Raw genomic sequence first — 12,073 nt, forward strand, 5'->3', positions numbered from 1 at the left:
TCATTGTTTATTAGATTTATCAAATCATTTACAATATCAGTGCATAAATACCAGTGACATTTTTCTGCCATCATTACAAATGAATGACAACATGTATTCACACGTTTTGATTAATGTTTCTTTCTCTCACAGCACGACAACTATTCTAGCAACTATAAGGAGGCCATTGAAGCAATAGATAATGAATATGAAATTATGATGGTAAGCAGAAATGATTAATGAAGCTGATTGTGAAGTTTTTGGTGATTTAGGAATAAGGGAGCAGCAATAGTCATATTCCCGTCGTGAATTAAAGAGATGGAGGATTGATCTGTGACCTAGTTCACTACCACATAATCAAATAACAGTTACAATATGGAAGATCATTCAGCCTATTGAGTTAATGATGGCCCTGATGTAAGTCCTACTCCACCACCCCTGCATTTACTTTCCTTTCAATTCCTGACCTAGCTCGCTTTTGAATCTTGTGATTGAATCAGGCACCACTACTGCCTGGCAGTGTATCCCTGGCCCTTAACCCTGACCCCAATGCTTACAATGTTTCTCCTTGGATAAGTTTTGACCCTTTTGCCAATCACTTTTATTAAATATCCCCTTGTTCTTGACCCTTCCACCACTGTGAATGGTTTCTCATTTTCAACTTAATATCTACCTGTTCAGGCCCTTCATGAATCTAAATACCTCAAACAGATCACCTTGCAGCCTCCTTAGTTCCAAGGAGAATGATCCCAGTATCTCCCCACTTTCCACGTTACTGAGGTCTCTCACCATTGGAATTATTTTGATCAACCTCTTCTGCACGTTTTCAAAAATCATGGCATTTTATTGAAATGTTGAATAAACTCAATATTTTTACATTTTCACTTTGGATCTAAGCTCCAGAATCAATGTAAATTGATTCAATTTACCATTCCACTTTCAGAACTCAAGTGAATCACCCCTAAATTGTTGAGATTCCAGAAAATACAACCCTTGTTTCTGTATCTTCTCTGTGTGTAATTAAACAATATTGTTTCTGTACATCTTAGAAAGCTTCAGGTGACAGATTTGATCAACTGAGAAAGTTTCAGGACATCATTCAGTCCACCTCCAATGAGATCATGTGGATAAATGACCGTGAGGAAGAAGAACTTGTCTTTGATTGGAGTGATAAGAACACAAACATGATTCAGAAGCAAGAAACATTCTCAGTAAGTCAGTGTATTTCAGGATAGAAAATGATAGCCCTGCAATTAGGAGTTAGTCTTTTAAATGAACATTAAAAATCTCCGGAATGAAGTGGGGTTTGGCAAGGATGTGACCAAATTAAATAACCAGGAATGTGCATGTGTACTTATTTCAAGTATTTTTAAGGATGAGTAGTTTCTACTGATTTAGCGGGCCTGACAAAGAAAAATGATAGGTAAGCCAACCTATCACGAGAAATACTCATTGTTGGTGAAAACACATGACCATTAAAAGATTCAACATGTATATCAAGGGGAACTTCTTTACCGAGCAAGTGGTTAGACTGTGGAACTTGCTCCCATAAGTAATACTCCAAGCGAACAGTGTAATTGCTTCAGATCCCTGAACTGAATGTAGAGCATGCAGCACAGAAAACAGCCAATTGGTCTCTTTTTCTCGGGAGGCTGAGGGGTGATATTATAGAGGGGAATAGATAGGGTGAATGCACAATCTTTTTCCGGGCTAGGTTTAAGGTGAGAGGGGAACGATTTAATAGGCAGCTGAGGAGCATCATTTTCATGATGCGTATATGGAACGTGCTACTGGAGGAAGTAGTTGAGACAGGTATAATAATATTTAAAAGACATTTGGACATATACATGGTTAGGAAAGGTTAGAGGAGTATGGGCCAAGTGCAGGCAAATGGGACTAGTTTAGATGGTCGGCCAAAGGGCCTTTTTCCATTTATATGACACTATGGCTGGACGACTCTATAATCACCCCTGATTATCACGTACCTGGATTAGGAGTAGTTCACAACAGCCACTGAACCCTCAAGCACATTATGGGATGTGGAGAAAATAAGAGCATCTGAGGGAAACCTTCACAGTCAAAGGTTTCAAAGGTATTTTATTGTCACGTGTACCAATTGAGGTACAGTGATATTCGTATTACTGTCATAAACGGAACATGCAAACTCCACACCGACAGCACCTGAGGAAAGCCTCGATCCCACATTGCTTGAGGCGTGAAGCAGCAATAACTAGTGCATCACTGTGCCACCCCAAGTTGAATTATGTTTGGAGAGGTTGAAATGCCTTCTGATAGAGCTATAGATAGATAGATAAATAGATAGCCTTTATTGTCATTCAGACCGAAGTCTGAACGAAATTTCAGCAGTCATACATACAATACAATAAAAACAACAATAAACACGTATTAACATCCACCACAGTGAGTCCACCCAGCATCTCCTCACTGTGATGGAGGCAAAAATCTTAGGTCTGCAGTCTCTTCCCTCCTCTTCTCCCTCTGCGCTGAGGCGATACCCCCCGGGCGATGTTACAAATCAGTCCCGCGGCTCAAACACCGCGGCCCCGGGGTGGTCGAAGCTGCCGCCCACCAGTCCTGCAGACGCAGCCGCTGGCCCGCGGCCGAACCCCGGACTCAGGCCACCACCGCCAGAACACCGTCCCAGCCACCCTCACGTGAGTGCCGTACCGTCTTCAGCCTCGGGCTGGGCCGCCCCGACATGGGCGCCGAACCTCCCCCGGGCCGGGCCGCCCCGACATGGGCGTCGTTTCTTCCCCGGGCCGGGCCACCCCGACTTGGGAGTCGCTTCTCCCTCTGGCCGGGCCGCCCCGACATGGGCGTCGCTTCTCCCCCCGGCCGGGCCACCCCGACTTGGGCGTCGCTTCTCCCTCTGGCCGGGCTGCCCCGACTTGGGCGTCGCTTCTCCCTCTGGCTGGGCCGCCTCGACTTGGGCGTCGCTTCTCCCTCGGGCCGGGCCGCCCCGACATGGGCGTCGCTTCTCCCTCGGGCTGCGAGCGCCGCACCTCCCCGAGCTCGGCCGCTCCGACGGGAGCCTCGTTCCACCCTCGGGCTGGCCGCCCTCACGGGAGCGTCACAACCTCTCACGGGAGCACTGTTCCAGCCCTGAGCCGGACCGCCCTCACGGGAGCGAGCTCAGGGCGAGTCCTGACGGGCTCTGCCTCTGGAGCCTCGAGGTCGCCAGCTCCATTAGGCCTCAGTGCAGACGGAGGCAGAGAAGGGGAATACGCCAAAAAAGTCGCATTCCCCCGCAGGGAGAGACTGCAAACCCCGTTTCAACCCCCCCCCCCCCCCCCCCCAAACACAGACTAAGAACCAAAACCTAGACTAACCAAAACGAAATAAACAACACAAAAAACATAAACAAACGGGACTGCCGGTGAGCCGCTGCTGCCAGGGCCGCGCCGCCACTCCAATACCGGAGATTGTGATGTATATGGTTTTAAAATAACGAAGTCCCAGGGAAAATACAAGCTATACACTAAGAAAAGGAACCAGATACATTCTTTAGGTTCTCATTATCAGGTAATATAGGCCAACAATACTGCTGTCACTTGTTCTTTGTATTTCTTTGTGGATGATCAGCTCCTAACTGATTACTACAATGGTTATCTGGTTAAAATTTTGCATAAAGTAATGCCAAACAAAAGGGCCAAATTTATTGAAGATTAGTTGTTATATATATGATTGTTTATGTGCCAGAAAAAGCATTGAATGTGACATTATAACACACATTTGGCTTGCTGTCAGTGTTATATCATTTTATTAAATTATATGCATTTCATTTTGCTGCTTTACATTTTGTGCTTAATTATTTAAATTTCTTTTCCGTTAGACGTTGATGAGTCAATTGGAAGAAAAAGAAAAGCAGTTAAACAGACTCAAACAAGAAGGTGACCAACTAGTAGCAAAGAATCATCCTGCATCTGACAAAATTGAGGTGGGATATTGGGCTAAACACTCAACTTAGGGCCAGGGCAAATGCTGACAAATCCTTTATCATTCAAGTTTGCTATCTATCCGTTTTGGACACTTGCTGCCTTTGCATAACTGCATATATTCACATATAACTGCTCTCAATAATGTGATGTACGAATAGATTTAATTACCTAGGTATTTATACGAGATTTAGAAATAAGGTACTGCAGCTGCAGACATCCAGTCTGAAGAAAGGTCCCAAAACGTCACCTATCATGTGCTCCAAAGGTGCTGTTTCACCTGCTCAGTTACTGCAGCACTTTGTTTCTTTTGTTTATACGAGGTTAAGAGGTAATTGCTTCTAAAATTTAGGTTAGGTGCTGGTTTTGTATTGAGTTCCTTCGTTGTTTTAATGGACCTCTAAAATGTACAAGCTAATGTACCCTCTAGGGATAATTTTGCAGCGAAAGTGGGGAAGAGGTGACTTCTGAATTCCTGCCCCCTGCATTTAAAAAAAACATAGATTTTAACCTTTATATGATTGAAATTATATTGTACGCAAATAGTTATCAGTTGATTGAAATGATAAAATAAATATAATGAAAACCGTTTAAACGTGCTTAAGCATGATGTAATTTCCAGATTAGAATCTGCAAAGTCCTAGGAGCTTGGAATTAGCAGAATTTGTATTAATGGAGAAAATTGTGCTTTTTCTTGCACTGCAGGCATACATTGATACATTGCAGACCCAGTGGAGTTGGATTCTCCAGCTTACCAAATGCATAGAGGTTCATCTGAAGGAGAATTCCAATTACTTTCAGGTACACTCCCACATTCAATACCTTTGAATAATTTACCTTTGAAAATATTGTGTGTACTATCAAGTGGGAGGGTTATACAGATATTTTATTATTAATGTTACAATGATAGACATTTCAACTTTGGAGAATGGGGAGGTGAAGGGAAACCAAAATACTGCTGATGCTGAAAATCTGAAAGAAAACAGGGTGCAGATTAAACAGTATCCACAGAGAGAAACAAAGCTGATGCTTCTGGTCTGCTTCCTTTCACGGGAATTAACTTCAATGCAAAGGTCCCCTTGGCTGGAAACAGTAATTGTGTTCTCACTCAATAAATGCTGCCTGAACTGATTTTCCTGCATTTTTTGTTTTTATATCGTGAAAACTATTGTGATTAATTTTGCTATGCTGATTAACAACCTACGGCGACTTAACTCGGAGAGCAAGTTGGGTTTGGTGGGCAGAATGAAACAAAGTATTTAAGTGGGGAAAGGAGAGGAATTAATCAACTGCACTCTTCGCTGCATAGTTGTCAGATTTTGTTATTTATCATTTTGCAGTTTTTTGAGGATGCGCAAGTAACTGAAAGCTCTCTGAAGAAAATGCAGGATTCCCTAAGAAAGAAATACACCTGTGATAGGTCAACATCACTGCAGCAATTGGAGAAAATGATTGCTGAAACTGAGGTATTTCTTTCAGAATTTTAAAGCACAGGTTAAATAAATGTTTGCAATGAAACTGGACTTTAGAAAGGTTATCCAGTAGAACGTTGATTTTTTTAATGTGTGAAGAAAAATGGCTAATTTCCCACCCACCTTGCGTTACTCTGAATTTCGAAGGGGATAAGAGAGCTGGGCCACCAGTGATACAGAGCAAAAGAGAATGTAGCAGGTGTACCTGATGCCCCTGACTTGCTTCTTCTACATTTGGCTGAATGTGTAACTTTCATGGTTTCCTAGGCAGTCTGCAATAGTCTATAGGCTTCAACTACTGTGAAAATAGCCGAATGACTCTAAAGACAGGTGTGCAGTTTAAAAAAAGAATTCAGGATTTAAGTTTCTGCTCTGGAGGTTTACCAGTTGGTCTTTCCCTACAGTAGTGTAGCTGATACAGCTGCTGTCTCACAGCACCAGAGACAGGGTTCGATCCAGACCTTGGGTGTGTGGAGTTTGTACGTTCTCCCTGTGACCACGTGGGTTTCGTCGATGTGCTTTGGTTTCCTCCCACATCCCAAAGACGTGTGTTTGTAGCTTAATTGACCAGTAAAATCACCCCTAATGTGAATGAGAAAGTAGGATAACATAGAACTAGTGTGAATGGGTGATTGGTAATCAGTGTGGACTCACTGGGTTGAAGGGCCTGTTTCCATACTGTATCTCTAAACTCTGAACTCTGGAAGATCGACCAATGTCCAAAAAGCAAGAAACTGCATATGCTGAATATGTGAAATACTCCCAATGGACCTAAAGGATCACCTGAAGCTCTGTTTCTAATCATAGAAAACATAGAACATAGAAAAATAGGTGCAGGAGTAGGCCATTAGGCCCTTCGACTCAGCTCCGCTATTCAATAGATCAGTGGTTCTCAAATGGGGGTACGCGTACCCCTGGGGGTACGTGAAGGCACTCCAGGGGGTATGTGAGATTTTAAAATATAGGCCTACATATATGTAGGCCTATATTTTTGCGCTGGTTAGGGGGTACTTGGCTGAAAAAATATTTCACAGGGGGTACATCACTGAAAAAAGGTTGAGAACCACTGCAATAGATCATGGTTGATCATCTAAAACCACACTCAATTGAATGCCTCCCTCTCTTCTGATTGTCTCTAGAACTCACTGATCATATTTTAGAAATCCTGAGCTTTGGCAGCACGGCACCAGCTTTCTTTTACTAGTATGCTTGCTGGAATGCAGCCCTGTCAAGGCACTCCTGCAACAAACATGTCTCAATGCATGCTAATACCCTGACATACCAAATATTCACCAATTTAGATTAGTTTAGAGGTATAGAAAGAAAGCATGCTCTTCGGTCCAGTGAGTCCACGTCGGCCATCGATCACCTGTTTACACTTGTTCTATGCTTTCCCACTCTCTCATTCATGCCCCACACACAAGGGACATTTTTGAGTGTGGGAGGAAATCTGAGCACCCAGAGGAAACCCAGGCACTCACAGGACGAACATGCAAAATCCACGTTCCCAAGACAGCACCCAAGGTCAGGATTGAATCTGGGTCTCTGACGCTGTTTGGCCGCGGCAGCTGTCAATCAACTCGAACATGGGGGAAGGGTCAGAGCAATCAAGCAAAAATAATTAATTTGTGGACTGTAGAAACGAGAAACTGCAGCTGCTGGTTTACAAATAAAAAGACACAGACTGCTGGAGTAACTCAACAGGTCATGCTGCCTGACCCGTTGAAGCAGCACCAAAGTGAATGATTTCAATGTAGTTGTTGTATTACATTTCTTAGCTTCTACTATAATATAACATATTCAGTTGAATATATGATAATCAAAGCGACTTACTACGATTTGACTTCAAATTTCTCTTATATTTTTCTTTATTTTGCAGAAAGATAAGGAAAAAATCCACGAATACAAAAGACAGGTGTCAAACTTGGTTAACAAGTCGAAAAAGATAGTACAGCTAAAACCACGCAATCCATCTGCTGGTCTTGAACGGGGTCCAAACCAAATCATTCTCAAGGCTCTTTGTGACTACAAACAAGATCAGGTATTGCTGTAGCTTTTTTTGGTTAACATTTCCTTGTCAGTTCAGTGCTACCAACACAATCAGCCTGTATGCAATGGATCAGGGTAGACGCAAAATGCTGGAATAACTCAGCAGACATGCAGCATCTCTGGAGTAATGGGTGACGTTTCAGGTCGAGACCTTTCTTAAGTCTGAAGAAGGGTCTCGACCCGAAACGTCACCCATTCCTTCTCTCCAGAGAGGCTGCCTGTTCCGTTGAGTTACTCGAGCATTTTGTGTCTACCTTCAATTTAAACCAGCATCTGCTGTTCTTTCCTATGCAATGGATCAGGTATTGGCGGTGGACTGGTGTCAACGCAAGTAGTTTGGTCATAAAGCATTCCCATTATTAAGTCTGTTTTTATTGCCCCTGCCTTGTTAGTGTCCCGGATCATTGGAAGCTGATGGACGTTAAATCAAATTGAGAAACTGAATATTGGCTAATATTATTGAAAATACACTTTGAAGTATTGAGAACTTTCCTTGCATTGGATTGATTTATACAGAGACAGAGTTCCTTTAATTAACCATTAAATTTCCTGCATCATTTTATTTCCCAGTTTAAATTTACTGTAAAATGACAATAAAATGACTACAGTGAAACCATCACATTACCAATTACCAATTCTCAATGCTCAAAAATGTTTGTCAAGTTTGAGGACACTGTAAAGCAAGTTATTGTCAATGCTAAAGCCGAGCTGTAAATCTGATTTGACCAGTGTTGTATCAGGCCCTATGAACAGTGATGTTATCTGTATTGTTTTTTAAATTGTGCATGTCACCATTTTTTGTCTTGTGAGATAGATTTTGCTGGGCATTTAAGTTTATATAATATATATTTTTTGCTTAATGTAACAGGAGACTGCAGTACAATTTAACAAAAAAATGTAGGCATCTTATATTAACCATTTGCCATTTATACATCATTATGCATGAGAACAGCTTGAGGTCATGATGAAACGTTCTCACAGCTTGAAATGTGTCGGGCGTATGCATCATTGGAACCATTGTGCTAAATCATGGCAATATGTTCTTAGTTTACATTTTGTAGAGTTATAGTCAACATGTTAAATAATTTTATTATGATTCTAATATATTGTTCACTCTTTATCTTTTCTTAAGAGAGCTGTGCAAAGTGGAAATGAATGCATTTTATTAAATAACTCGCAACGTAGCAAGTGGAGGGTGATTGGACCAGGTGGAATGGAAATGGAGGTTCCATCTATTTGTCTTCTTATCCCACCTCTAAATCCTGGTGCAATTGATCTTGCAAACAAGTACGAGGCAATGTTACATGACAGTTTACATATTTTTTAAACATATGAATGAAGTTCTGTGTTTAGTTGAAGAATCTGAATTTTTTTTTTGTTATTCTGCCCAGAATTGATCAGTACTATGAGGCCATCCTTTCTCTGTGGAACCAGCTGTACATTAGCATGAATAGCTTGGTGTCTTGGCAATACTGCATGATAGATATGGAAAAGATACAGAGTTGGACCATATCCACGGTAAGCCCTCGAAACCTGTCATCTGTATATGTTTCGGAAAGTTTTATCTCCTCGGACGAGGGAGCACTGCAGGACAACACCATTTCAGTGAAAGTGAGTGTGTGATTAACACACTCTCACGGTAGGTATAGAAAACAAATCTAATGGGGATAGGCAATTTTTTCAGAGCAAAAAAGGGTAATGACAAACTGACAGGCCTCATGCCCCAGTCAGCTTGTTGTATCAGCTTTTTAACTCAACAATGGCACCAAACAGAAATTCTTTTGACTGCTCCAAAAGAAGATTATCTGAATGGTGGCCGATTAGGAAAAGGGGAGATGCAATGAGACCTGGGTGTCATGGCACACCAGTCATTAAAAGTAGGCATGCAGGTGCAGCAGGCAGTGAAGAAAGCAAATGGTATGTTAGCATTAATTGCAAAAGGATTTGAGTAGAGGAGCAGGGAGGTTCGACTGCAGTTGGACAGGGTCTTGGTGAGACCACACCTGGAGTATTGCATACAGTTTTGGTCTCCTAATCTGAGGAAAGACATTCTTGCCATAGAGGGAGTACAGAGAAGGTTCACCAGACTGATTCCTGGGATGTCAGGACTTTTATATGAAGAAAGACTGGATAGACTCGGCTTGTCCTCACTAGAATTTAGAAGATTGAGGGGGGATCTTATAGAAACTTACAAAATTCTTAAGGGGTTGGACAGGCTAGATGCAGGAAGATTGTTCCCGATGTTGGGGAAGTCCAGAACAAGGGGTCACAGTTTAAGGATAAGGGGGAAATCTTTTAGGACCGAGATGAAAAAAACTTTTTTCACACAGAGAGTGGTGAATCTGTGGAATTCTCTGCCACAGAAGGTAGTTGAGGCCAGTTCATTGGCTATATTTAAGAGGGAGTTAAATGTGGCCCTTGTGGCTAAAGGGATCAGGGGGTATGGAGAGAAGGCAGGTACAGGATACTGAGTTGGATGATCAGCCATGATCATATTGAATGGCGGTGCAGGCTCGAAGGGCCGAATGGCCTACTCCTGCACCTATTTTCTATGTTCTATGTTCTAAGACTCTTTCCTGGATAAGGATAGATATTGGAAACATGAGATTATATTTTAGTTGCTTTTGTCCATCTTTAACCTAGTTATGAGAAAACTGCACTCTGTTTGGCAGTATGGCCTTGTAATTGCCAAAGTAACCAGGTATGGTGTATTAATTCATAACAACTTGCAAGTAATCTTTGTTTTCAGTTACGAACAATGCCTCGTGAGGATTATGAGTTGGTCCTAAGAAGCTTAGAGAAGAACTTTAAAGCTTTCCAGATGTACAGTAAGGATTCGCAAAACTTCTCTGATGCAGACAAGCGAAAAATGGAATCTGACTTTGGCATCAGCAAGAAGTGCTATTTGAACTTGGTTACAACAATCGAGGGACAGAGAGTTACTGGGCAAGGTTTGTGACATTTACTGTGCTTACCTCTTGAGTTACACTTTTCAGCGATGAAAGGAGTAGGACCTACTGTTGGATCTGACTCCACCACACTGGGGCAATCAATTTCAGATCATTATCTCACAGCGCTGCGGAACATCCTCAAGGCAGAGGATGAGCAGCCATAAGTCATGCACGTTGGCACAATTGATATAGGTAGGAAAAGGGATGAGGTCCTGATGGGAGATGTCAGCTGCTCTACATCGGTGAGACCAAGTATAGGCTTGGTGATCGCTTCGCCGAACACCTCCGCTCGGTTCGCAATAACCAACCTGATCTCCCGGTGGCTCAGCACTTCAATTCCCCCTCCCATTCCGAATCTGACCTTTCTGTCCTGGGCCTCTTACATGGTCAGAGTGAGGACCACCGTAAATTGGAGGAGCAGCAACTCGTATTTCGCTTGGGCAGTTTGCACCCCAGCGTTATGAACATTGACCTCTAATTTTAGGTAATCCTTATTTTCTCCTCCTCTTCTCAGCTCTCCCTGCACCTCTTCCTTTCTTCTTTCCCCCCCACCCTCCCATCAGTCTGTAGAAAGGTCTCGACCCGAAACGTTGCCTATTTCCTTCGCTCCATAGATGCTGCCTCACCTGCTGAGTTTCGCCAGCATTTTTGTCTACCTTCGATTTTTCAGCATCTGCAGTTCCTTGTTAAACATTAAAGGTTACTTTAACTTGCTGGTATTGACTGGGACCTACTTAGTGCAAATGACTGAAGCAGAATTTGTTAGGTGTGTCCAAGAGGGTTACCTAAAACCATATGTGGATAATTCAACTCGAAGAGGGACTATACTGGACCATGTTGGGAAATGAGCCTGGCCAAATGACTCGTGTTTCAGTGGAAGAGCGTTTTGGGGATAGTGATCACAACTCTATGATTTTTAAGATTGTCTTGAAAAGAGATAAGTCTGGATCTTGGGAGAAGGCACTAACTTAAGTAAGGTAGATCACAACGCTATTAGACAGAAGCTCAGGAGCGTACGTTGGGAGCAGTTGTTATTAGGTAAGTCCACATCTGACATGTAGGAGTCATTGAAAGGCATTGAAGAGTCATACAGCATACATAGAGCTTTACAATTGTGGGTCTGCCGCAGACTGGCTTAAGATATTTGTGTGCAAGCTGTGGATCACGTGCAGGGAACCATAGGGAGTCAGGGGATTGGATTGTGAGATTTGGGGAGTTAACGGTAACATGGTTGAGAAACACTACCAAGGAACACCCAATGAATGATTTCATAAACAACACTCCCGATGATTTTTGTACAGGGAGTGGCATCACCCTGAGCACAAATTGCCAATTTGACAGACATTGACATTAGAGGTTTTGAAAAGGAAAGAAGGAAGTATGAACTGGTAATTATGGGAGGTTGCTGTTGGCAATGTTTCCCATCACGACAGTGGCCACACTTAAGGAGTATTTGATTGGCCGTTTAAAAAAAGGTATTTAAGAAATGTGGTATAGAAATGTAAGCTTTTCAATTTACAGTATGATTAGATGACATGCTTGGCAATTTAGCTAACTGTAATGGAGAAATGTGACATATTTGTACTGTTAGATATGTATAGTATAGTCAATTGTATAGCAATTGACCCCATCAAGCTTTGTGCTGATCAGAGAGGTGATCCATTGC

General features: G+C 42.4%; 1 protein-coding gene across 3 annotated transcripts in view; it reads left to right on the top strand.

Moving 5' to 3' along the window:
• Window positions 1-12,073, top strand: part of LOC116971858 (desmoplakin) — a 66,958-nt gene that overhangs the window by 29,848 nt on the left and 25,037 nt on the right. For all 3 annotated transcript variants that reach the window (XM_033019016.1, XM_033019015.1, XM_033019017.1), the window contains 9 exons: window positions 133-201; window positions 1,029-1,190; window positions 3,833-3,937; window positions 4,641-4,736; window positions 5,276-5,401; window positions 7,287-7,448; window positions 8,589-8,743; window positions 8,848-8,974; window positions 10,206-10,407. In XM_033019016.1, coding sequence (XP_032874907.1) covers window positions 133-201; window positions 1,029-1,190; window positions 3,833-3,937; window positions 4,641-4,736; window positions 5,276-5,401; window positions 7,287-7,448; window positions 8,589-8,743; window positions 8,848-8,974; window positions 10,206-10,407 — 1,204 coding nt within the window. The remainder of the gene's footprint in view (window positions 1-132; window positions 202-1,028; window positions 1,191-3,832; window positions 3,938-4,640; window positions 4,737-5,275; window positions 5,402-7,286; window positions 7,449-8,588; window positions 8,744-8,847; window positions 8,975-10,205; window positions 10,408-12,073) is intronic.

The sequence above is a fragment of the Amblyraja radiata genome, chromosome 4 (assembly GCF_010909765.2).
Source record: "Amblyraja radiata isolate CabotCenter1 chromosome 4, sAmbRad1.1.pri, whole genome shotgun sequence".
Taxonomy (NCBI): domain Eukaryota; kingdom Metazoa; phylum Chordata; class Chondrichthyes; order Rajiformes; family Rajidae; genus Amblyraja; species Amblyraja radiata.